General features: G+C 48.2%; 1 protein-coding gene across 5 annotated transcripts in view; it reads right to left on the reverse strand.

The window, feature by feature from the left end:
• Positions 1-10462, reverse strand: part of SHC4 (SHC adaptor protein 4) — a 144515-nt gene extending 134053 nt beyond the window's left edge. For 4 of the 5 annotated variants that reach the window (XM_089309464.1, XM_008269042.5, XM_070054157.2 and 1 more), the window contains exon 1: positions 9412-10462. In XM_089309464.1, the coding sequence (XP_089165590.1) occupies positions 9412-9996 (585 nt within the window). In that variant the 5' untranslated portion in view covers positions 9997-10462. Of the gene's footprint in view, positions 1-8254; positions 8363-9411 lie in introns of those variants that run through there. The other variant, XM_089309465.1, reaches the window with a different exon arrangement.
• Positions 10463-24081: the final 13619 nt, after the last annotated feature.

The following is a 24081-nucleotide window of genomic DNA, read 5'->3' on the forward strand; positions in this document are numbered from 1 at the left end:
TCAAATATTCTGGTCTAGTAAGTCCAGGATGGGGGCTGGGAACCTACATAGACTCAAATACTATGTGTGACTGACATAGGCACTTCTCAGCAAACTTTGGGAGATACTGCAATGAAGAACTCATGATGCAAATACACATCTTTGCAAACTGCAAATGCTTTTCTTTCTGCTGCACTAAGGGAATAGACAGCTGCCCAGTGGTAGGCAACTTTAAAGAGGAAGGCGGGCTTTTCCTGGTGAGCACCACAAAGAAAGACTGAGGGAAGAAAGTTCCACCATGGTGACACTGCTGTCCAGGAGAAAGAACACCAAAATAATGTGGTCAAACACCGAAATCGAAGATAATCTATCCTAATTTTTTTTGTTCCAAAGCATCTTTAGAAATGTACTTTCATCTGGGAACTGCTATGAGAAAAGCTCTGAGCTAAGCTTGCCACATGTTTTCTCATTATCTTCTCTCTAACCATGAGCAAGCTTATCAAGTTGTAGCAGTATTTCTCTGGGAAAATGCATTGCCCCCAAAAAACTGATGTACAAACTAACTTTTGGTCCACAGCCTCTTCACAAAACAGGGACAGCTAGTACTAGTCCTGGAGTTCTACTGCTCTTAGAAGCTCTCCGCAAAACTGTTAGGATAAGAAAAGGCTCTTTGAGTTGAGAAGGCAGGCTCGCACTCTCGCTCTCTCGGGTTTCATCCAGCCCCTAAAACACTTTCTTTGCATCAAAGAGAGAAGTCTCAGAATGCCTGCCCAAGAAGAAGACAATCTCAATTTCTCTCTCAGGTAGTCTAAATTGGAAAATTACAGAATAAGAGGTTAGGAACTCCTTCACATGCTTGCACAGGAGGGCAGACAGGGCCAGCCACCTTCAGGACCAAACAGGTAATGTGAGTGACACTGGGTGGGATCGGCGTAGAGCAGCCTTGACTCAACAGCTGTGTGCATTACTTAGATCACTCTGCTCATGTTGAGATTGGTTTTGGGATCCAGGGTTGGTTCACTCTCACCCATGTGATGTCTCAGTATTGGCTTTACAATATGAAAATGGAAGTGAAAGGAAGCCATCCAAAGAAATGACCCCAGTGGGTTGTAGAAGATGAATGAAATGGGGACCAGTCTGTGCATGTTGTATAAGTCCTGGTCCAACATGGACACACTGCCATCACAGGAAGTTCCTTAAGCAAAAGGGTGAAATTGGCAAAGCCAATGCTCTTTGGGTTCTGTTACCATTTGGACAAGGTTTGAGGGTCCCTCAAAGATTCACAGGCTGGAAGCTTGGTCCCCAGAGTGTCAGTCTTGGGGAGCCACAGAACCTCCAGATAATTGTCATTGGCAGCGCACCCTTCAAAGGCACTAATGAAGCTTTTCCAGGGCCTGGATTACTTCTTCCTAGAATGGTTGCTATCAAAGAGCGAACCTGAGCCCTGAATCTCTCTGTTCATCATGATCTCTCTCTCCCCCACACTTCCACCACGCTGCCATCTGCCATGATGTGACTCACCCAAGGAGCCCCTCACTGGAGGCCGAACACATGAGGCTGCCGCCTTTCAGTCTCCAAAACTGTAAGCTAAATGAACATTACCCAGCTTCAGGGATTTTGATATAGCAATAGAAAGCAGACTAAGAAAAGTTTCCTGACCACTCTTCCATGTTCTCTTCTTCCTTCCCACTGCCATTTTGAGATAATTTTTCTTTTTTAATATTTATGTATTTATTTGGAAGTCAGAGTTGCACAGAGAAAGAGACATAGACAGAGAGGTCTTCCATCTGCTGATTCACTCCCTAGTTGGCCGCAATGGCTGGAGCTATGACAATCCGAAGCCAGGAGCCAGGAGCTTCCTCCAGGTCTCCCATGTGGGTGCAGGGGCCCAAGGACTTGGGCCATCTTTACTGCTTTCCCAGGCCACAGCAGAGAGCTGGATCAGAGAGCAGCAGCCAGGGCTCGAATCAGCGCCCATATGAAAACGCCTGCACTTCAGGCAGCGGCTTTACCCACTATGCAACAGCGCCGGCCACAAGAGACAATTTTTCTATTAGCACATTCTGGGGCAGGTGTCTGACCTAGCAGTTAAGATGCTGGTTAAGAGATTGATATTTGGCATGGCAGTGAAAAGCTACATAGGATGCCCATATCTCATGACAGAGTGCCTAGGTGAGTCCCAGTTCTACCTCTTATCCAGGCTCCTGCTAATATGCACCCTGGGAGAGTGCACAAGTACTCAAGTACTTAGGTCTCTGTCACCCACATGGGAGACCCACAGCTCTGGGCTCCTTGCTTCAGCCTAGCCCAGACCTTGGCATTTAGGAGTGAACCAGTGGATATAAAATCTCTCTCTCTCTTTCTATGCCTTTCAAACAAATGAAAATAAATTAATACTTTTTTTAAAAAAGACACTGGTTAAGACACCTATGACCATATCAAAATGCCTGAGTTCAATAGCCGGCTCTGACTCCTGACCCTGGAAGGCAGCAATGATGGCTCAACTAATTGGATTCCCACCATCCATGTGGGAGACCTGGATTGAGTTCCCAACTCCCAGGTTCAGTCAAGGTCGTGGACATTTGGGAAGTGAACCAGCTGTGTCTTTTTGTTTCCTTCTGCCTCTCAAATATATCAATAAAAACAAATAAGTAAGTAATTATATTTTGAAAAAATACATGCAGCATGTTAATCAAGTAGAGACATGCCGTACAGCATGCTTAGTTTGGGGAGTGAGAAAAGACAAATCAAGCTGGGAGTAGAAAATAGAGAGCTGTACACAGAATTGGGGGTTCCTGTTTGGGAAAAGTGTGCTTTGGAAAGAGTCATTCTATGTCTCTGAACCAGTTTCCCCAACTATAAAATGAAGGGTTTGGACTCAATGATTTCTAAGACCATAAGTATATAAATATAATTATATATTTGAGTATTTGAGAGAGACACAGAGAGAGCTCCCATCTACTAGTTCACTCCTCAAATGCCTACAACACCCAGAGCTGGGCCAGGCCAAAATTGGGATCTGGGAACTCAGTCTAGGTCTCCCATGTGGGTGGCAGGGACCCAACCACTCGAGCCATCACCTGTTGCCTTCCAAAGTGCTCATTAGCAGGAAACTGGAATTGGGAGCAGAGCTGGAACTTGAACCCAGGCACTGTGAAATGGAATGCCTGTGTCCTAAGCAGCTTCTTAACTGCTATACTACGTTCACCCCTCTAAGATTTACTCTTGCAGTTAATGCTCTAGTGTCCAGGGTTGTAGAAGGACTGGACACAAGGGAAACGTGAAGGTCTCAAGAGAATGACAGGAAAACAAGTCAAGCCTGAATTGTAGCAAAACCACTTCCAAACCTACTTCAAGAAAAAACTGTAGCACCCTCAATGCCCAGTTGTCCTCTGGAATTATGTTCACCTACACATCCTTACCTCCCTCTGAATCATGAGTAACTTAGAAAAGAGGGAAACAGCAGAAGCAACAAGCCATCTCCTTTGGCTGTGGGTACTGGGGCCACAGCACCTCTCGAGGGCTTCCCAGAGTTACAAATCACCCTCTTTGGAGTTTATGATTGCCAGACTCCATGTGTGCTGAGCCATTTTCTCTTAGCATTTTTGTCCAGAGAGAACAGAGTAGGGTTAATTCCTGCTGCTCCTGCAGTCCTCATGTTGGACACCAAACCCCAGCTGGGCCATGCAGGCCAGTCCACAGGGGCAATGCCATGTTCCCCAGAACTCGAGTCATTACCAGTCACCTCTTCCAACCCTGGACTGCCCCCAACCAGGTGGCCCCTCAGCCCCCTAGAGTCCTATCCTTGGATGTTGGCTGACTCCTCCCACACCACTTCTCTAAAATTTACCACTTTCACCATTGCCATATAACACTGCTCTTTCTGCCTTAATGGTGATGCCAGCTCAGCCTTAGGAAGAGGCTGTTAAGTTGAAAGCTAGTACATCCCTGAAAATATTCTTTCTCCTCTCTGTTGTCATGAAGGTGGTAGAAATTATTTCCTCTAGGAAACTCTTTGTACCCAAAAGAGATCCGAACAGTAAAACTGCAGACAGGCTGGAAAGGGGACCTGGAGTCTCAAGATCTTAGACAGTACTTAGTTCAAAGAGCTGAAGTGACTCACTCAAGGTCCCACAGCTGATGAGCGTCAGAGCCAGGTCTCCTAACTCCTAGATCCGTGGTCTCCTGTGGAAAAGATATTCTAGGTAGGGGGTGGACATTTGGGCATTTAGGAATTGAACCAGTGACTGGAAAATCAATCTCTCTCTCCCTCTCTCCCCTCCCCATCCTCTCTTTTTCTCTCTCTCCCCACCCTTTTTTTAAAGATATATTTATTTGAACACAGAGCTACAGAGAGAGAAAGGGGGAGAGAGAGAGAGAGACAGACAGGTCTCCCATCTACTCTTTCACTCCCCAAATGGCTGCAATGGCCAGGACTAGGCCAGGCTGAAGCCAGAAGCCATGAGCTTCTTCCAAGTCTCCCAACATGGATGCAGGGTTTCAAACACTTGGGCCATACTCTGTTGCTTTCCCAAGTGCATTAGCAGGGAGCTGGATTGGAAGTGGAGCAGTCAGGACTTAAACCAGCACCCATATGGGAAGCCAGCATTGCAGGTGTGGTTTGACCAGCTATACCACATTGCCAGCTCCCCCACTCACCTCTTAAATTACAAAAGGAAAAGATACCCTAGGCATACATAACCCTGTGGTAGTGTGGACTATATCTAGACAACAGAAATTGACGATACTAGTTTACTGGCTCAATAGTAAGATCAAACAAGGGAAGGTGGATTTTAAAAGAATGCTCTGAGATTTGTAAAAGCAAAGCAAACTTTTCAATACAAATTTATATTTGCACACAAAGCTGAAGAGACCAATACCCAGGATTGCCTGTGTGAGCAAACACACTGCAACAAATGTTCTTGGGGACCATTGTGGATTGAATTATGCCTCCCAAAAATATAGTGAAGCTTTACCCCTAAAATCTGTGAATGTGATCTTCTTTGGAAATCAGTAGGGTCTTCACAGATGTCATCAAGTTGAGATGGAGTCAAACGGAATTAGGGTGGGCCATTATCCAATGACCGACATTCTTGTCAGGAGAGAGAAATTTAGCCATGAACATACTAGCAGAATGCTCTATGAAGACAGGCAGAGCCTGGAGAGATGCACCTACAAGCTCCGAATCACCAAGACCTGCTGGCAACCTCCAGAAGCTAGACACAAGGAAGGAAGGATTCCTCCTCTAGAGTCTGAGAGTGAGCCTGGTTCTTCCGGTACCTGGACTTCTAGCCTCAGAAACCATGACAGAATTCCTGCTGCGGTAGGCAACCCAATCTGTGGCCTAAGAAACTAATACCGTCTAGGAAGATGGTTGGGCTGGGTTGGGCTCAAGTGAGGAGACTGAAATTATAAAAATGAAGCCATCAGGCCAGGTCTGTGTGCTAGAGCATAATAAGGCTGTCCTGTGCGGTGTGGTCCTAATGGCCTTGCTCCATCATGAACTTCCACGACAACTCATCTTGCTCAGCGGCAGTGAGAAGGCAGGAAGCAGAGGGGCACAGGAGACAAACCCAGATGGGATCCCCAGCCTGCAGTTGCCCAGGTCTTGGGGTCTCTACAGTTCCTTCAGATGGTTGTTGCGAGGACCACCATGACTATCTGTCAAAGCTGTCACGGTTAGCTTCTTTGCCTCTGCTTTATTTAACATTTGAAGCAAGCTGGAGGTCAGGAATGGAAACCCATGACCTCAGCACCTCCCACCCCTATGGAGAGAGGGCTCTGGAGTCCATCCATGCTGCTGCTGAGAGGGACCTCCGAGAGCAAGAGGCCCACGCTCTTCTTGTAAGAGGTGTGTACATGAGGAGGACACACTCCACACAGACTGTGTTGGGTACCTGGGAGAGCTTTGAGTGAATGTTTGTTGGTAGAATAAATGAACTGGGAAGACCTCATCAAGAAATGGGAGTTAGTCTTATGGTGGAAACAAGTCACCAACTGCGGTGGAATGAGAAGGCCATCAACTGCAACAACCAACTGCTGTCATTTAATGGACTCTATCCACCTACCTCACTACTTTGCCCAGACAAGGGTCTGGATGTCTCATTGCTGGCTCAGTATCGCTCTAAGAATGGCCTGCTAGGCCAAGAGACTATCAAGGTTCCAAGTCTGAGCTTGAATGAAAGTTACTCAAAAATGGGTGCATGGGATTCATAAAATGTCTTCCAACTATATTATTAATTCTCTGTCATAAGACCAAAAGAGGAGCTGTTTTTCAAAAGGATATTTAATCCGAAGTCAACACTAATATAAGACAGAAAATATAGTCCTTACTGCAATCAAGTGACAAACTGCAAATAAAGCCCAAAGATTAGCTGTAATGCCATTTTTTACCCAGAAAGAAGACCTTACACTCCCACCCAAGCACTGCCTTTTTCACATGCCCTACACTACTGCTCTCCACAGCATCTGAAATATTACATTTATTCATTTATTAAATTAGGACCCATATCTGCTTACTACAGTGTTGGTTTCACAAGGGCTCAGACCTGCTCTGTTTTGTCCACTGATGCTCGGTGCCTAGAACAGTTTCTGCTATGTAACTGGCTCAAAAAACATATTTGTTCAATAAATGAATGAATAAGCAAGTAAGTTTGGGCAGGGAGGGGCAGCCACGTGCTGTGAAGGAGGTAGAATGGAGGGCCTCCTTTTGCCTACAACACGTACAGAACTACATCCATGAGCCATTAAGAACACTGACACTTGTCTGCTCAGAATCCATCACCACCAAGCACCCTTTGATTTAAACCCTCTCCCGTGGGGATCACAATTTTGCTTTACTTGGCACATTTTCCATTGAAAACTAATAGGCTGGTGTTTGATTTTTTTTTTTTAATTTGTTTCACATTTTGGAAGAATTCTGAGGACCAGAATGTTAGCCAGCATGGAAACTGTGGCTACAAATGGTAGAAAGGAGAGTTCAGTGTTAGACCTAACTCAGCTTTTGACCCCATATATGACTTTCAAAAAACACCTCTCTGGAATTCAGTTTCCTCAAGAGCGGCATTGAACTTCATGACTTTTGACTCCCTTCCATGTTTCAAAGTAAGGATTCTGTACAAATTAGTAAAGCAAGCCCTTCATGTATTTTTGACTTCGTAGGACAGGTGATTAACTGGTGTCACACATTGCAGCTATCAGTAATATTGTGTGGTTCATTCGGGTCATGGGGTCAGCACTTTTCCTGAGGTCAGTTATTACCGCTATGAAAAGACAGATGATGTCCTCATTAAAAATCCAAAAGGCCAGCAGAGGCACTTCCCAGAGAAAATGGAGCTCACACAGCAAAGCTCTTCCCATTTAAAACCGTGGAGGTGTGTGGGTGCAGCAAGACAGCAGGGGGTACGAGAGGGAAGGAGCCGGCAGGCAGAGGGTGGCGCATGTGGAGGTGACAGGCAGGGAGGGGCACAGAGCACAGGTTCACAGAGTGCTACTTTGCCCACGAGGGCCTGGCTCACGCTTAAGCCTGACAACTGAGAACATGTCCATCAAAGTATTTCCATTATGAACCACATCACCACGGAGAGGCCTGCGCATTGCCTTCCTGGGAGGTTTTAGTTAAGCCATTTGTCAGGGCTGCCCCAGGCCTGCTCTTTTCAGCAATTCTTCCAGCCTTCCTGACTTGACCTGCCTTGAAATCCTATTTGGGGCGCAGGGATTGGGCTAGCTCTCAATTTTCCAAATCAGACTTCTCATCGACGTGATACTCTTACGCCACGGCTTACCTACATATGAGCACCACTTAGCTATCATTATCATCAAAACGTAAATGTCAAAAGCAACCTTAGCACGAGTCCTAACAATTACTTCCTAACTCCTGTGTCTATCATTGGCATCACTAACATCACGCTAGGTCATAAATTTGGAACTTATCTTTCATTCTTCACTGCCCTTCATCAAAAACCATCCAGAACCTCCAGAAACAACAACAAAGTCATCAGTGTACCCACTGATGGGTAGACTACCACCAGCAGTGTTCTCTAGTCTACTCTTTGTATTAGGATCTGAAATTTACTTTGTCAGCCACCCAGAGTCATTGAGGCTTCTCACAGTCTCTTGAATGTATCTCCTCCTCTCCACCTTAATCCACATTCTCAACCCATCACACCTAAACTCCCAAAGTATCTTTCTCACTGGACTCTAAATCTCGCTGATTTTTCCCTGCTTCAATGCATGCCAAATACATCAGGGCTGATTTTCGTAAAATGACTCTCACCTAGTCCTGGTTTGCCTACAGACCTAGGAGTGTTCTTCTTGACCAATCAGAGCCTTGGTCAAATCACCCCTCGTCTCCAGGCTACCCAGGACCTGCATTTGTCTTTATTCAATTCACCCTTGCGTGAGCACTGACCGTGCACTAGCCCCTCTCTTGATCGCACACTACTCTCAGGTGCTACCCTTCCTCTCCCATCAAACCCAGCCTATGCTGCGATCCCCTGTAGCCGAAACAGTGGCTTTACGCCTATTCCAGCCTGCCAGGAATCTCCTCCGTCCTGCCAATCTAGATCTGATATTTCTTCCAGATTCCACCTTCCCCTGAAGGTTTTCCACGTGAATGAATTCTAGACCGCAGCAACCTTTCCCTTTTCCTTAATTCCCTCGGCATTCTCACACTTGCTATCTGTTGATAAGCATTGTTCTCTTAGTGTTTTCACATGCATTCATTGGTCTCTCCAGGTGAAACTCCAGCTCCACAGGGCAGGAGCCAGATCCTCATGTACCCAGATTTAGATTGGGCAAAGATAAATATGAGGCCAGTAAGACCTGGATTTTGCACACAGGCCATGCACGGCCAAGGCCTACTTGCTGCAGCACAGGTGACAAACCTGCATCAAAGGCTGAGGGAGCTCCTGCACGCGGTCAGAGTCTCAGCCAGGTTTTGATAAGTGTTTACTGAATGCCGAATTACCTTTTCTTCCCTTTTTTAGGCAATTCAAACCCCTTCCACCCCATGTGTTCCTCCAGCACAGAAATCTCTGCTCTAGTCATGCAAAACCTAACAGCCAGTGTAACCCACCAGGAATCAATCACTGTAATCAGATTTGAACTCCTTGATTCTTCTCAGCTGGCCTGCTAGGTCTGGTGGCGACCAGAAGGCATCATCTCAGCTGCCTCTCCCAGAAGTCGCCCCTACACCTGGCAACTAAGTACCCGTTAGCACCAGTCCTTGCCCATTGAACCAGAGGCTAACTCCAGGAAGAACCAGATCTTTGTAGAGACTTTTGTAAACCCAGCCCCCTTTCCCCTTGGTCTAGTTGCACAATATCTGGTCCAACCCTAGAAGGCATTCAGGTAATAATGTTCAGCCTCTTGCAGAAGTCAGGAGGGATGCCTGCCACCTTCCCCGGGAGTTCTTAGAGGCAAACCACTTACCCTCACGCAGTAGTTCATGCCCATCCCCAACAGGTGCTGCAGGTACTGCTTGTCCTGCCTGGGCCTGGGGGCTGGCTCTCCAGGGCCGGGAAGCGGGCAAGCATTAGGAGTCAAGGCGGTCGCCCTGTGCCCCAGCAGGTCCGGCTGCGGTGGCGGTGCAGACCCGGCCCTACTTAGACTGGTTTCGGGGGAAGCGGGGCTGCTGGGAGCCGGGTCCTGGCTTTCCTGGAGCTTCAGCCGGGGCACCTCTTTGGTACCCAGGCAAAAGTTTTTCAGACTCAGCAAAGTGGCTGGGTTGGCCAGCTTCATGCTCGCCATGCGAGGGATCAAGGTGCACAGCGGGGTGGGGCTCTCCTGGGACGGCAAGGTGGCATCTTCCCCAGGCAGGTGGGGTGCCAGGGCGGGGCAGGGAGGCTGCGGCGAGCCTTTGTTCCCTACCGAGCCTCCGGGGCTGCCTTCGTCCAAAGACGTGATGGACTCGTTCCGAAAGCGGCTGTACTTGGCCCTGTGCAGCATGCCGGGGTGCCCGAAGAGTCCTACACACAGCACGAGTCCTGCCGGGCAGTCCTGGCCGCGTTCTCGCATAGCCTTGGCAGTGCTGACACACGATACTGTTGCATAAACCGCCGCGTCGTCTGGCAGATGAACCGCACCGACACCCAGCGCCCAACGCCCCGCGCAACTAGCGGCGGCCGCCTCTCAACTCGGCTCTCGCCTGCCCGGGCACCCGGCCCCGCGAGAGGGACAGCCAGCCCGGGGCGTGAAGACGCCTGCCCGGCTCCGATCCCAGTCCCTCCCTGGCCCAGGCAGCGGCGCCCGGGGATCTCTCTGTGGGCTCCTCGCCTGCCTGCACCCAGGCCCCCGGCGGCGGGGATCTCTCACCGCCAACTCCTCCGCGCAGAACCGGGCCGAGTACCGGCCCGCCGGTTCCGCCGCATCACTAGCCTTGCAGGAGCCCGAGAGAAATATTTAGCGCCCCCCAGTCCCCGGCCTCCCCTTCTGCAAACAGGAACTTTCAAACCTGCTCCCTTCGGCTCCCGCAGGGCGGGGCAACGACTGGCCTTATTAACCCTTTATTTGTTCCAGTGATTGTTCATTTAAAAGGAGGTGGGGGGAAAGACACGTATGCACGAGCCCAGGGCCCTCCTGCCTGGGCTCGCTGGTCCTGCGGGCTGTCTTCCCTTGGAAGATCGCTTCCTGCCCCGGTCCGGCCCGGCGGCCAGGCGGGCTAGCGAGGGGCGCTGCTCCGCATTGTTCCCTGACTTGCGAACCCTGCGCGCGGCTCAGCTCGGCTCCCAGCCTGCACACCCTCGCTCGGAGCAGCCCTCCCTCCCGGTACCCTCTTCGAGCTTCATTCCCGAGCCCATTCGCAGCAGAAAGCTGAGATGTGCAGGATGATACGCAGAGTGTTGAAATTTTTATGAATGAACTTTGCCGAATGAATTTCTCTCCGTGTGTGCAAGCTAATAAATCTGTGAATGAAGCTGAGAATAGCTGTAATTGACTGACGGTCTCAGGGGGTGCTCGCTCTCTGTCCAATCCGGCGGCAGCTTGATGACTCATGCACCATAAATATACTAAACTAGTAGCCAGGCGAAATAAGGCTGGGGTGGGGTGGGGTGGGGGCGACGGGAGAGGAGGGAGAGATGTTATTTTGTGATAGCTGATGAATGCGTTAGGAGGAAAGACGATCTTTACTACACATCATCAGTAAGCTGGGAAGTAGCAGGTTAAAAGATCTATTTGCTTTCTGGTTGAGATAGCCAAGAGAGTCAAGCAGAAGAGCTACAAAAGAGATGGATACATTGTTCCGGCGATATTAGGACATATGGTGTACAAACCCTGTGGGAAGCCAATGATGCATTTTTCTTAGAAACATAGTTCTTTTTTTTTTATTGATTGTTGGTTCCATCTTCTGTCTGGTGCAACTTCCTGTACCTATCAAATCATGCTGAAGACTTGATGACAACTGCAAGAGGCTTAACACGGAGGAAGCCAACCCCAACGTGGGCAAAGGAAATGCAGGTTCTCTTAGGAATGGAGAGGAGGAAAGTGCTGAAGCATTAGCGGGGTGGGGAGAGCACCTCTCCAAAAGACAGAAGGAAATGGCTGAAGGTTGCGTGTTCCCGTGGGCCAGGGTTTCCGCATTGCAAATTGTTCCATTCCAGAAAAAATTAACAGAAACACTGGCAACCAAGGGAATCTGGGATGGCACCCTCATTGTCTTATTGCCCACAAGGTTGGGTGAGTATTCATGGCTTTGGTCACCTGCACTCCCTTGAGAGCCAAACACAGGTTCTGAATTAAATGGTGACTGGGAGAAAAGCATCCTCAGCAGCTCCCTGCTCCTCTGCAGGGAATGCACCTTTCCCCATCCTGTCTGCCAAGCCTGTTAGCACGCGTTTCCCCTGGAAAAAGCCTTTCTGCTTCTTCGTAAATCCGCCATTCTATTCTTGCTGATCTCCTCCCTTCCTCCTGGCAAAACGGAGGGGACAGGCTCTGGGCATTCCTCTCTTTCTTCTCTTCTTCTCTCTTCCCCTATCCTGGTCCCTTTCTTATTTCTGTGATGCTCTAATGACCCAATGTTGTGCTGCTTTGGGAAGTCCCTTCACTTCTCTGTGGCTGGATTTCCTGGTGTGTTAGGAGCAGCTATGCGATGCAGGTGTTGTGGGGGCTCGTAGTGTAACCCTAATCCCTGTGAAGTCTTTACAAGATGCTGCACGTGGTGCCTGCCTCACTAAGCACATGCTGGGCAATATAAGGAAAGACCACTCTGGAACCAGGGCAGCCTCCCCTAGGGTTGGTGCTCTTCCCCTGTACAGAGTCCACACCATTCTACACAATGAGAGAAAAATAAGCGCAACGTGAGTGAAACCTAAGAAAGCCTGCCTTGTCCTGGAGACCTCCGCTGTCTCTCCTAGGCAGCTCCAGGCAGCTCACGGGTGTGCCTTGATGAGGGTCAAAGAGACGGTATCTGCAAATGGGCAGAGACGGGTAGCCTCATAAGTCCAGCCAGCCCAGGAAGGCAGCCTTCCCAGCCCAACTGTCCTAGCTGAAAAGCTGTCACAGCAGCCCAAGACAAGGCTTGTTAATTAAGTGGATTTCCATTCCAGGTGTGTCAGTGGGCAAGGTATCCTCTCTATTTTTTCCCCAGAACATTAAAACATCTTTTTCAATTAGTAATAATGAAAATAATAATAGTGAGAGCTACTATTTATGGAGCACCTGATGGTTTATCTACATTCTCATCTAATCGCTATGACAGTGCTTGAGGCTGGAGCAACGTCCTTGTAGATGGGGAAAGGCGCCTGCGAGCAAGTGCAGTGACTTGGCCAAGGTCCCCAGCTGTTGACCGTGATGCTGGGAATCCCTCCTGCCGCTCTGCCTGGCTGCAAAGCCTGTGCTGGCAGCCACTGTACTCTGCTGCCTCCCAGGGGACCAGAGAGCTGAGTCCAGATTCCAGGAGCATGTCCAGGGCTCCGGGCATCCTGCTGCTCCCTAGAGCTCTGGGAATCGAGGGAGCAGGAAGAGCTTGTGACTTTTTTTTTTTTTTTTGGAGGCCCTAAAATTGTCAGGAAGCTTATTCCTGACCTGTCCTTACAGATCAGCCAGAAAGGGACCTCTCATGCACTGTTTTTCTTTCAGCAAGCTCCTCTCCATCTCCCAGTAGAATGCAGCAGAAAGAACGCTAGCTTAGGTGTGTCACATAGCTGCGGGATTCCGAGGAAGTCATGATCATGGTAATAATAAGTCATACTTGCTGGGCACTTGCTTTAGTGTGCACTGAGTGTTTCATGGGTAAGCCTCCCAGCCACTCAGTGCAGCAGCTGCTATATACCATTACCTAACTTGTCCCAGTCACACACCAGTGGGCAGCAAGCCCACGCCTTTAACCACTGTCAGAGGACCTGGTGTCTGCAGGAACCTAACTCCTGCTCTGTGTTTACTGTCAGTTCTTGCTCCCTTGTCCCCCTTCAAGATCATGCCTATAAATTCACTCTGTCTACCTCCCAAGTAAAAATGTGAATAATAGATGAGAAAAACCATTATTGTCATTAAACCATCAGAGAAGCATTCATCTCTCTCATCACCACCTTTGGAAAGCAGAGCTCTGCTCAGACCACTGCAGCATGCCCCCCTGTGCTTTGAGCCCTGTCCTGTCCCAGGGTGCCTGCCATGAATCAACAAGCCAGCTTCTTACTGGACAGCCTCCTCTGGCCAGGCTTCCTGGGCAGTGTCGAGGGAGAGCTGGATCAGAGAGGATTGTGTTAGCATTAGCCAGGTCCTGCTAGAATCTCTAGGAGGGAAAGGAGAGAAGAGGACCTGGCAAAAAGCCTGCCCAGTGGGAAAGTAGAGAAATCACTGCAAAGGATTGTGGGCCACTTGCTACTTTGAGCCAAAGTGTAGCAGGGAGCATGGGAGAGCTACAGCACAGGGGTGCCTCCTCCAAGCCCCCACTATCATTCCTATCACATAGCAGCACTACCCCTGAAGAATTTTTACTGGGCAGTACCCAGGATGGGTCTACCAGCTGATCAGTAGGGAATGAATACACCGCTGGTGCTCTATTATGGGAGAAGACATTTCACAGGAAATATGAAGTCCTTGGCAGGGACCAGAACACCGTTTAAAGGACAGGCAGGGCGGATGGTGAAGGTCTGAGTCTGAGAGGCAGGACCATTCCCCCCAAGGAGCAGCAGCATTCTCTGCCTCCTGAGCCAGATGCTTTCCATTTTCCACAGTCTCCATCCCTGGGTGTAGACAACTTTCTGATGGTTGCTGTTGAGCCCAACCAGCTTGCCTAGAACCAAAACTAGATAGAACAGCACAGGATAGCAGACATTCTCCTATGTGTTGGAAATTAGATATCATCCCTGGAAGTGCTATGTAAAGAGTTAAGACATCATGCAGATGAAAAGTAGATGAATTACTTAAGGTTAGGTTCTGTTTCAGCTAACTCCAAACTATAAAAGTACAATGGCACTGCAGGCGCATAATGACTGATGGAGTTCTGGCTGTTTCATCTGAATTCCATGAAGGGACCAAGAACATGCCCTCTCTAAATCTTTAAAGAAACATTCCTGGGACCGGCACTGTGGCATAGTGGGTAAAGCTGCTGCCTGCAGTGCCAGCATCCCATATGGGCGCCGGTTCAAGTCCCAGCTGCTCCACTTCTGATTCAGCGCTCTGCTATGGCCTGGGAAAGCAGTAGAAGATGGCCCAAGTCTTTGGGCCCCGGCACCTGTGTAGAAAACCCAAAAGAAGTTCCTGGCCTTGGATATGTGCAGCTTCAGCTGTTGCAGCCACCTGGAGAGTGAACCAGCAAGTGGAAGTCCTCAATCTTTCTCTCTCTCTCTCTCTCTCTGCAACTCTGTCTTTCAGGTAAATAAATAAATATTTTAAAAAATTATTGGGGCCAGCACACTGAGCATCCCATTTCAGAGTGTGTGTTCAAGTCCTCGCTGCTTTGCATCCGATCCAGCTCCCTGCTAATACATTTGGGAAGGCAGCGGAAGATGGTTTAGGTGTCCCTGACAACCAAGCAGGAGACTAGGATAGAGTTATATGCTCCTGGATTCAGCCTGTACCAGCCCCTGCCACTGTGGTCATTTGAGGAGTGAACAAAAGATGTGAGATTTCTTTCTCCCCCCTGCCCCCACTCTCTGCCTTTCAAATAAATAAATCTTCAAAAAAAGGAATATTCTGGAAGCCCCATCTGATGCATCCATTTATATCACATTTAGAGAAACTTAGTCCCATGGCTACACCTGGTTGCAAGAGAAGATGAAGTCTTCTTTATCGGAGAATGACGGAGTCATGGGTGCTGCACATCAAATCGCGTTCTGTCACCAAGGGTGAAGAGGAGAATGGGAATGTGGGAGATAACAGTAGATTCCACTGAGGTAGTGTTTTCAAAAGACGCTCTTCTTAGATTGTAAAGCTAGCATAGGATAAACTTCCCTGTGGTCAGTGTAGCCCCATTTCCTCTTTCTTCTGTGCAAACACGTATGTATAGGTTGTTGAACTTGATAAATGTGAACACAGGTGCTGCCAGAACAGAAGCTCGCCTCTGCACAGCCATAGGACTAATGGAGTCTCTGCCTCTGAGAGATGGTTCGGAGAGTCCAGGAAGCAACAGGGAACGCGTGCAGCTTACTGCAGGTGGTAGTCTAAGGGGTTAGCTGGGGTCAGAAATATGTTTTTATTTATTTATTTATTTGACAGGTAGAGTTATAGACAGTGAGAGAGACAGAAAGAAAAGTCTTCCTTCCGTTTGTTCACCCCCAAAATGGCCGGAACTGTGCCAATCCGAAGCCAGCAGCCAGGTGCTTCCTCTTGGTCTCCTATGCAGGTGAAGGGGCCCAAGCACTGGGCCATCCCCCACTGCCTTCCTGGGCCACAGCAGAGAGCTGGACTGGAAGAGGAGCAACCGGGACTAGAACCCGGTGTCCATAGAAATATCTTAGGAGAAGGAGTGTGCGAGTGCTAGACAAGTGGTCAGACTCCAGTCATCAGGAAGTGTCTGATTCAGGAACAGGACCTCAGTTCTACACATGGAGAGCAAAAGGGCACAGACAGAATCTTGCGGAGGCTGAAACTCTGGCACTGTGAGTTAGCTAATCCAATCCTCATTTCCAGTGTTCTTTTCTTTTCCTCAACTCCACCAGGAAAATCTTGCTACTCACTGGCTTAGGCTTCCTTGCAATTTCAGGGGGTGGGACATGTGGCACATGTTCTGATCTATGAGTTGCAAATAAAAGTCTGACTGTGGGGAGTAGGGGGCAAGAATTTGGCACCATGGGTTAAGCTGCCGCCTGCAGTGCTGCCATCCCATATGGGCACTGGTTCAAGTCCTGGCTGTTCCACTCCTGATCCAGCTCCCTGCTAATGTGTCTGGGAAGGCAGCAGAAGATGACCCAGGTCTTCGGATCCCTGCCACATGGGAAACCCAAATGGAGTTCCAGGGTCCTGGCTGCAGCCTGGCCCAGCCCTGTTGCTGTTACAGGTATTTGGGCAGTGAACCAGCAGATGGAAGATCTCTTTCTCTCTGTGTCTCCATTGTCCACCCCCCCCCCTTTCTCTCCCTCGCTCCCTCTTTCTGGCTCTGTCAGTCTGCCTTTCAAATAAATAAATAAATCATTTTTTTTAAAAAAAGTCTGATGGAGACTTCTAGGAAAACATCAGCTTCCCTGATAAAAGGAGAAAATAAAACTGAAATCCAACCCTACCTTTCTCCATGTCATCCTGTTTGTGGATGTGATTTTTTTTAAATAGATTTTTTTTTTTTTGACAGGCAGAGTTAGTGAGAGAGAGAGACAGAGAGAAAGGTCTTCCTTCCGTTGGTTCACCCCCTAAATGGCCGTTACGGCCGGTGCATTGCGCCGATCCGAAGCCAGGAGCCAGGTGCTTCCTCCTGGTCTCCCATGCGGGTGCAGGGCCCAAGCACTTGGGCCATCCTCCACTGCCTTCCCCGACCACAGCAGAGAGCTGGCCTGGAAGAGGAGCAGCCGGGACTGGAACCTGGCACCCACATGGGATGCCGGCGCTGCAGGCCGAGGATTAACAAGTGAGCAGCGGAGCCAGCCTGTGGATGTAATTATCTAGAACTGTGGCAGCCATATTGCAGCCATGAGAGAAAGCCCAACCATCTCAGCCGAGCACTGTGACATCATTGCATCAGTGGACCAGGACAAAAAAACCACCTCTAGGTATGTTATGCGAGAAATATAAACCTCTGGAGCCAGCATTTAGCCTGCCCAGGCGGATGCCTGCATCCCACATCAGAGCACCTGCTGTGCATTCCCAGCCCCAGCTCCTGATTCCAATTTCCCACTACTGCACACCATGGGAGATTACAGTGAAGCTCAATTAATTGGGTTCCTGCCACCCATGTGGGTGACCTGGATTAAGTTCGTGAGTTTCCTGCTTCAGCTGGCCCAGCTCTGGCTGTTGGGGGCATTTGAAGAGTGAACCAGTGAATGGGAACATGCTCACCTGCTCTCTCTCCCTCTCAAAGAAACAAATAAAAATTTTAAGAAATCAATAATAAACCTCTCCTTTATTAAGGCAGCTCTTAGCTGTTCACTGTTGGAGCCTAAAGCATTCCTACCTGATACAAATACAGTGGTGAGAACAGGACCACAGGACCTGCACAGCCTTGAAGCAGGAGACAGAAACCTAGTTATGAGAGATGATGGCATCGGGTAGGAAGAATTCCAATGTGGTCAGACTAACCTGAGTTCAAACAGGGATGCAGGCAGTTGGGTGGGCGGACTAAAGTTGTCGCACCCTAATCCAAGGAAGAAACTTTGCCGATGTGATGAATATTACCCATCGCGAGATTGGGGTGGGCTGGGGGAATATCTGAGAGCCCAGTCTAATCACCCGAATCCTTCAAAGCACTGAACATTCCCCAGCTGGAAGGTTTGAGACAGACACGAGAAGAAAGAGAGGTCTGAAGCATCAGAAAGCCTTAGCTTGTTTCCACTGCTTTGGAGATGGAAGAAGGGGGATACGAGCCAGGGAAGGGCCCTCATCCGCGGCCAACAACAACAACAAAAACAAAAACAGGGATCTCCGCCTGAGAGCTGCAAAGAACCGAGTTCTATTAACAATCTGAATGAACAAGAAAATGGATCCTTCCCTGTGGCCTCCTGAAAGGACCACAGCCCTGCCAACACATTGATTTTCCGCCGAGGAGACTGTGCGTGACTGCTACTACATCCCATTAGAGCAGCGAGATAATGGGTTTTGTTTAAGCTAAGCTGGTGATAATTTGTTATGATAGCAACAGAAAGCAGATATGGATTTTGGCACCAGGAAAGAGGAGCTCCTATGACAAATACAAAATGTGGAGTGCCTTGGAAACTCAGTAATCAGCAGTGCTTGGGAGACTTTTGAGGAGAAGCAGGATCAAAACAAGCAAAAAAAAAAAAAAAAAAAAAAAAAACACACCTAGATTTCTTAGTGGACTCTTGGAAACAGGGACATTAAAAATGCTGCACTGGGATCTCTGAGAAACACGTGAATAGCAACAGAGGAAGGAGGCTCCTCCCCATGTGGTGGCACAAAATCCAGCAACTGCGTCCTGCAGGTGTGTGGAAAGCAGAGGTTTTAAAAAGATGCACCTGAACACTGAGTGGAGATTTCCGAGAAAACTGTCAAAAATGAGGTCCTGCTGCTTTTGCTGCTCTAAAATGTAAACTGTCAAATGAGGGAGGGAAGGGCCCAACTGAGCAGGAAACTGTTAAAAAGAAAATAAAAAAAGACACAGTTTTGAAAACTCTCAGGCTGTCTGGCTGGAAAAAAAATTCTTGAAGTAAAAGATTCCGTGCCAGGAATGTGTACACTACAAGAAAGCCCACGGTGTGACATCTCAGAAAGGTCCAAGGGCCGGCGCCGTGGTGCAGCGGGTTAATGCCCTGGCCTGAAGTGCCGGCATCCTGTATGGGTGCCAGTTCTAGTCCCGGCTGCTCCTCTTCCAATCCAGCTCTCTGCTATGACCTGGGATAGCAGTAGAAGATGGCCCAAGTCCTTGAGCCCCTGCACCCACGTGGGAAAACCCAGAAGAAGCTCCTGGCTCCTGGCTTCAGATCAGTGCAGCTCCGGCTGTTGCAGCCAATTGAGGAGTGAACCAGCGGATGGAAGACCTCTCTCTCTCTCTCTCTCTCTCTCTCTCTTTCTCTGCCTCTCCTTTCTCTGTAACTCTCTCTTTCAAATAAATAAAATAAATCTTAAAAAAAAAAAAAAAGAAAGAAAAGTCCAGAGGTACAAATCACACAAAAGGCTCTTAGGAGAGATTAAGGATATAGTTTACAAATTTCCTCAGACAAACTAGAGAGTTTATGGTCTATTCTCTCAGCCATATCAATAAAAGCCAAAATTAGAGACAGGAATACATAGGAAAGGGCCGTGAATGAGCTTCTTCACGTGGAGTAAAATCCCTTGAAGTATATGGGAGACCCATGTGGACCTTCAGAATGTTATACTAACAGAACAATGCTTATTTGAAATGGGCAGCTAGTGTAACAAAATGAAAGAAGTCTGACAGACCCACAGAAGTCTAGCTGATCCAATACTCAGCTGAAAACACACATGAGCCTTCTAGAAAACAAGACAGCTCGGAAGGCACAGCCGTAAGCTTGGAGGACACAGTCCTGAGCCACAGAGGACCAGTCCCAGGCTTTGAAACCCAGTGAGACTTACCTGGCTGGATTTCTAAATTATGTGAGGTGAATGACATTTCTTTGCTTTTAATTTTCTCCCTTTGTGAGCTGGAATACCTGTGAGTGCTATCCCAGGTCTATCCTACAGAGTATTTTGAAAGCAGATAACCTGTTTATTTTATTTTATTTTATTTTATTTTATTTTATTTTTTTGACAGGCAGAGTGGACAGTGAGAGAGAGAGACAGAGAAAAAGGTCTTCCTTTGCCATTGGTTCACCTTCCAATGGCCGCCGTGGCTGGCGCACCGCACTGATCTGAAGGCAGGAGCCAGGTACTTATCCTGGTCTCCCATGGGGTGCAGGGCCCAAGTACTTGGGCCGTCCTCCACTGCACTCCCTGGCCACAGCAGAGAGCTGGCCTGGAAGAGGGGCAACCGGAACAGAATCTGGCACCCCGACTGGGACTAGAACCAAGTGTGCCGGCCCCACAAGGCGGAGGATTAGCCTAGTGAGCCGCAGTGCCGGCCTGATAACCTGTTTAGACCCAGAGGGCCACAGATGGAGAACACCTTGCTCCTGCTCAGATCCTTCGGCGTGCTCCACTCGTCCCTCGGACCTGGGACTTCTGAGCTGGTCAGAGTGCTGGACTTTGAGTTGATGCTGGAGGACCCTGGGATGAGGCTAATGTATTTGACACAGGCAACAGATGCAAACCTTTGATACCCAGAGGATGGACCGATCGACTGATCCATGGAAAGTTAAGATGACAATATTGTGTTATTTAAGCTGCTAATTTGCAGTAATGTTTAAAGGTAGCAATAGTTACCAAGACAGACACTTTCTTTTTTTTAAACATTTATTTATTTATTTATTTGAAATGCAGAATTACAGAGAGAGAGGGAGAGATAGAGAAAGAGATGTTCTGTTCATTGGTTCAGGAACCTGGAACTCCATCCCGCTCTCTCCCATGTGGGTGTCAGGGAATCATGAACTTGGTCTGTCTTCTGCTTTCCTAGGTGCATTAGCATACAGCTGGATCAGAAGCACAGCAGCTGGAACTCAAACCAGTTCTCATATGGGATGCTGGCATCCCAGGAGGCAGATGAACTACTGTGCCACAAAACTGACCCCAAGCAAACACCCTGTACTCTAGAGCAGACAGAAAAGAAGCATTTCGCACCCTTGAGATAAAGAAACAGCAACCTGAATGAATCTTTAAAAAAAAGGGGGGGGGGAGCGCTGTGGCATAGGGGGTTAAGCATCCACCTGCAGCGCTGGCATCCCATGTGGGCGCCAGTTCAAGCCCTGGCTGCTCCTCTTCTGATCCGGCCTGGGAAGGCAGTGGAGGATGGCCCAAGTGTTTGGGCCCCTGCACCTGCATGGGAGATCAGGGGAGGCTCCTGACTCCTAGCTTTGGACAGGCCCAGCTCCAGCCATTTAGGGAGTGAACCAGCGGATGGAAGACCTCTCTCTGTCTCTGTCTCTGTCTCTCTCTCTGTGTCTGTAACTCTGACTCACAAGTAAATGAATGAATCTTTAAAAAGAAAGAAAAAGAAACAGCAACTTAAACAAATAAGTAAATAAACGGTGAAAAGCTTTGCCCCATCTGCTTCTGGCCCCCAAACTAAATGATCCCCTGAGCCTTTCCTGAAATCTACAGATTCTTCAACCAAACATCCTTTGTGACACTGAAGTGAAGATGCAGGATGCTCTCTGCAGCAAGGTAATCAGGGCAGAAAATCACTGTTTTTCTACCATGAACAGACTAACCGCATGATAGGTAACCTTGGGAATCTCGTGTTTTCGCCTTCAAATACCAACTACATTGTTCATTTTGTGAGCCAATCTTCTAAAGCATGGGCTTCATGGTAGAACCTCTTTACAAGGTAAACAATTTTTCTTTCCAAAATGCTTTTGAGTCTGAGTCTTCCTTTCACACCATCTATGTCATTTTGGCGAAGTTACTTCACCTCCAGTTTCTCTTCATTTGTCCAATGAAGGTAACAAAGTCTGTGGGGAGCAGCCCGGACTGGACTGAGTTACTGGAATTAAGACTTATTCTATGCATCTGCTCTCCCACAATATGGCGCTGGGAGAGAAGTAAACAGCTTTCGCACAGCTGCCTCCAGTTCAACCAATTAACTGTAGGACTTGCTCCTGATTGGAGGAGAGCAGCGTACTCGGCGTGTGGGCAGCCGAGTTGGGATTGGCAGAGGAGGACTATAAAGGAGGAGAGAGACGGCATGCACCAGGAACATCTAAGGGGAACATCTAAGGGGAACGCCTGTGCAGCCCCCGAGAAAGCCGGCCGGCGGTGTGCTGCTCCCCTGCGGAAGTGGGGAATGTGGCCAGGGGGAACTGCCCTTCCACGGAGGTGGAAGGGATAGTAGCCAACCCAGGAAGAACCAGCAGCAAACCCGGGGAGGGCCGAGCAGACGAAAGAACAGCGCAGGGTCCTGTGTCGTTCCTCCACGAAGAGGGGGAGCGACAAAAGTCTACCTCACACGTGGCATTACTGTCAGAAGTAGGTGCCCATGGCACACAGTAGGTCATCATTGTGAGGCAGCCATTATTGTTAGAACAGATGGGGCCGGCGCTGTGGCGCAGCGGGTTAATGCCCTGGCCTCAAGTGCCAGCATCCCCTATGGGCGCCAGTTTGAGACCCGGCTTCTCCACTTCTGATCCAGCTCTCTGCTATGGCCTGGGAAAGCAGTAGAAGATGGCCCAAGTCCTTGGGCCCCTGCACCCACATGGGAGACCCGAAAGAAACTCCTGGCTCCTGGCTTCAGATCGGCACAGCTCTGGCCATTGCCGCCAATTGGGGAGTGAAGCATCAGATGGAAGACCTCTCTCTCTCTCTCTCTCTCTCTCTCTCTCTCTCTGCCTCTCCTCTCTCTGTGTAACTCTGACTTTCAAATGAGTAAATTAATACATCTTTAAAAAAAATTGTTAGAAAAGAGGCTCCAGGAGGAGCAGAACTAACCGACAGCAAGAGCTGAGTACACACTGAGCCCGCGAATTCTGATCAAGAATATCCTAAATTTTCCTCTAAATTGGGGCTGACATTGGGGCACAGCAGGTTAAGCCTCTGTCTGAGATGCTGGCAGCCCACAACGGAGTGCTGGTTTGAGTCCTGGCTACTCGGCTTCCAATGCCTCATGCTAATGTGTCTGGAAAGGCAGCAGAGAATAGCCCAAGAACTTGAGCCCCTGCCACCCACCTGGGGGACCTGAATGGAGTCCCTGGCTCCTAACTCTTGCCTGGTTATTGCAGGCATTTGGTGAGTGACCCAGAAAATGGAAGATCTCTCTCTCTCTTTCATGCCTCCCTCTCCCTGTGTGACTCTGACTGTTAAATAAACAAATCTTTTTTAAAAATTTTAATATAAAGAGATTTCCATGTATTTCATAGGTACAATTCAAAGATAACCATACTCCCTCCTTTTCTACCTCCCTCAATCCTCCTCTTTCCTTCCTTTTGTTTTTTCTTTAATTTCTGCAAAAATATAATTTCAGTCCAGTCTATAATCAAAGGCCTAATGCAAAACTACCCACAATATTCAATGAGTAAAAAGTAGAAAGACCACAGTTCCAAGGAATATAAACAAGAGCTAAAAACAACAATCAAATCATAAGATGTCCATTTCATTCCTAAACATTTTTTGTATTCTATATTAACTACTATTACATATTAGAAAAAAACATATGATATTTGTCTTTTGGGAACTGTCTTACTTCACTAAGCATAACAGTTTCCAGTTGCATTCATTTTATTGCAAAAGATAAGATTTCATTATTTTTTATGGCTGAGTAGTATTCCATAGTGTATATATACCACATTTTCTTTCTCCAGTCATGAGTTGATGGTATCTGATTTGATTCTGTATCTTAGCTATTGTGAATTGAGCTGCAATAAACATAAGGGTACAAATAACTCATTCTTATGTTGATTTCATTTAATTTGGGTGTATTCCCAGGAGTAGGATGGCTGGGTCATATGGTAGATCTATTTTCAGATTTCTGAAGCATCTCCACGCTGTCTTCCATCATGTTTTAAAAGGAGTCCTTATATGACTTTTAGAGATGCATACATGCATATTTGGGGATGAAGTAATGTGGCCAGTGAAATTTACTTCAAAATAATACAACAAAGGAGAAAACATTGGGGTGGGGGCTGGGAGGGCACAAGTGACATGAGATTGGCTGTTTGTTGATGACTGTTGGAGCTGGAGGCTGGGTATATGGGAATCAGCTCCATTTTGTTCTGCACATGTAATGGGTCTAGAATAATGCTGATCTTGCAGGTGCAGTATGGGCAGTCATGGAACAGCACTGTAGTGAGCGAGGTTGGGGAGGGACACGAGAGAGAGGAGCTAAGTCACCCCACACTTGGTTCTGGCCTTGTCAAACTTGTCAACAGAAGACCTGGGAGACATGACATAGGGGTTAGGCTGTCTGTACTTGCTGGGATTGCAAGATTAATGCAGGAATCTGCCATTCCTGCA

The sequence above is a fragment of the Oryctolagus cuniculus genome, chromosome 12 (assembly GCF_051225735.1).
Source record: "Oryctolagus cuniculus isolate XC-2025 breed Fujian yellow rabbit chromosome 12, ASM5122573v1, whole genome shotgun sequence".
NCBI classification, from domain to species: domain Eukaryota; kingdom Metazoa; phylum Chordata; class Mammalia; order Lagomorpha; family Leporidae; genus Oryctolagus; species Oryctolagus cuniculus.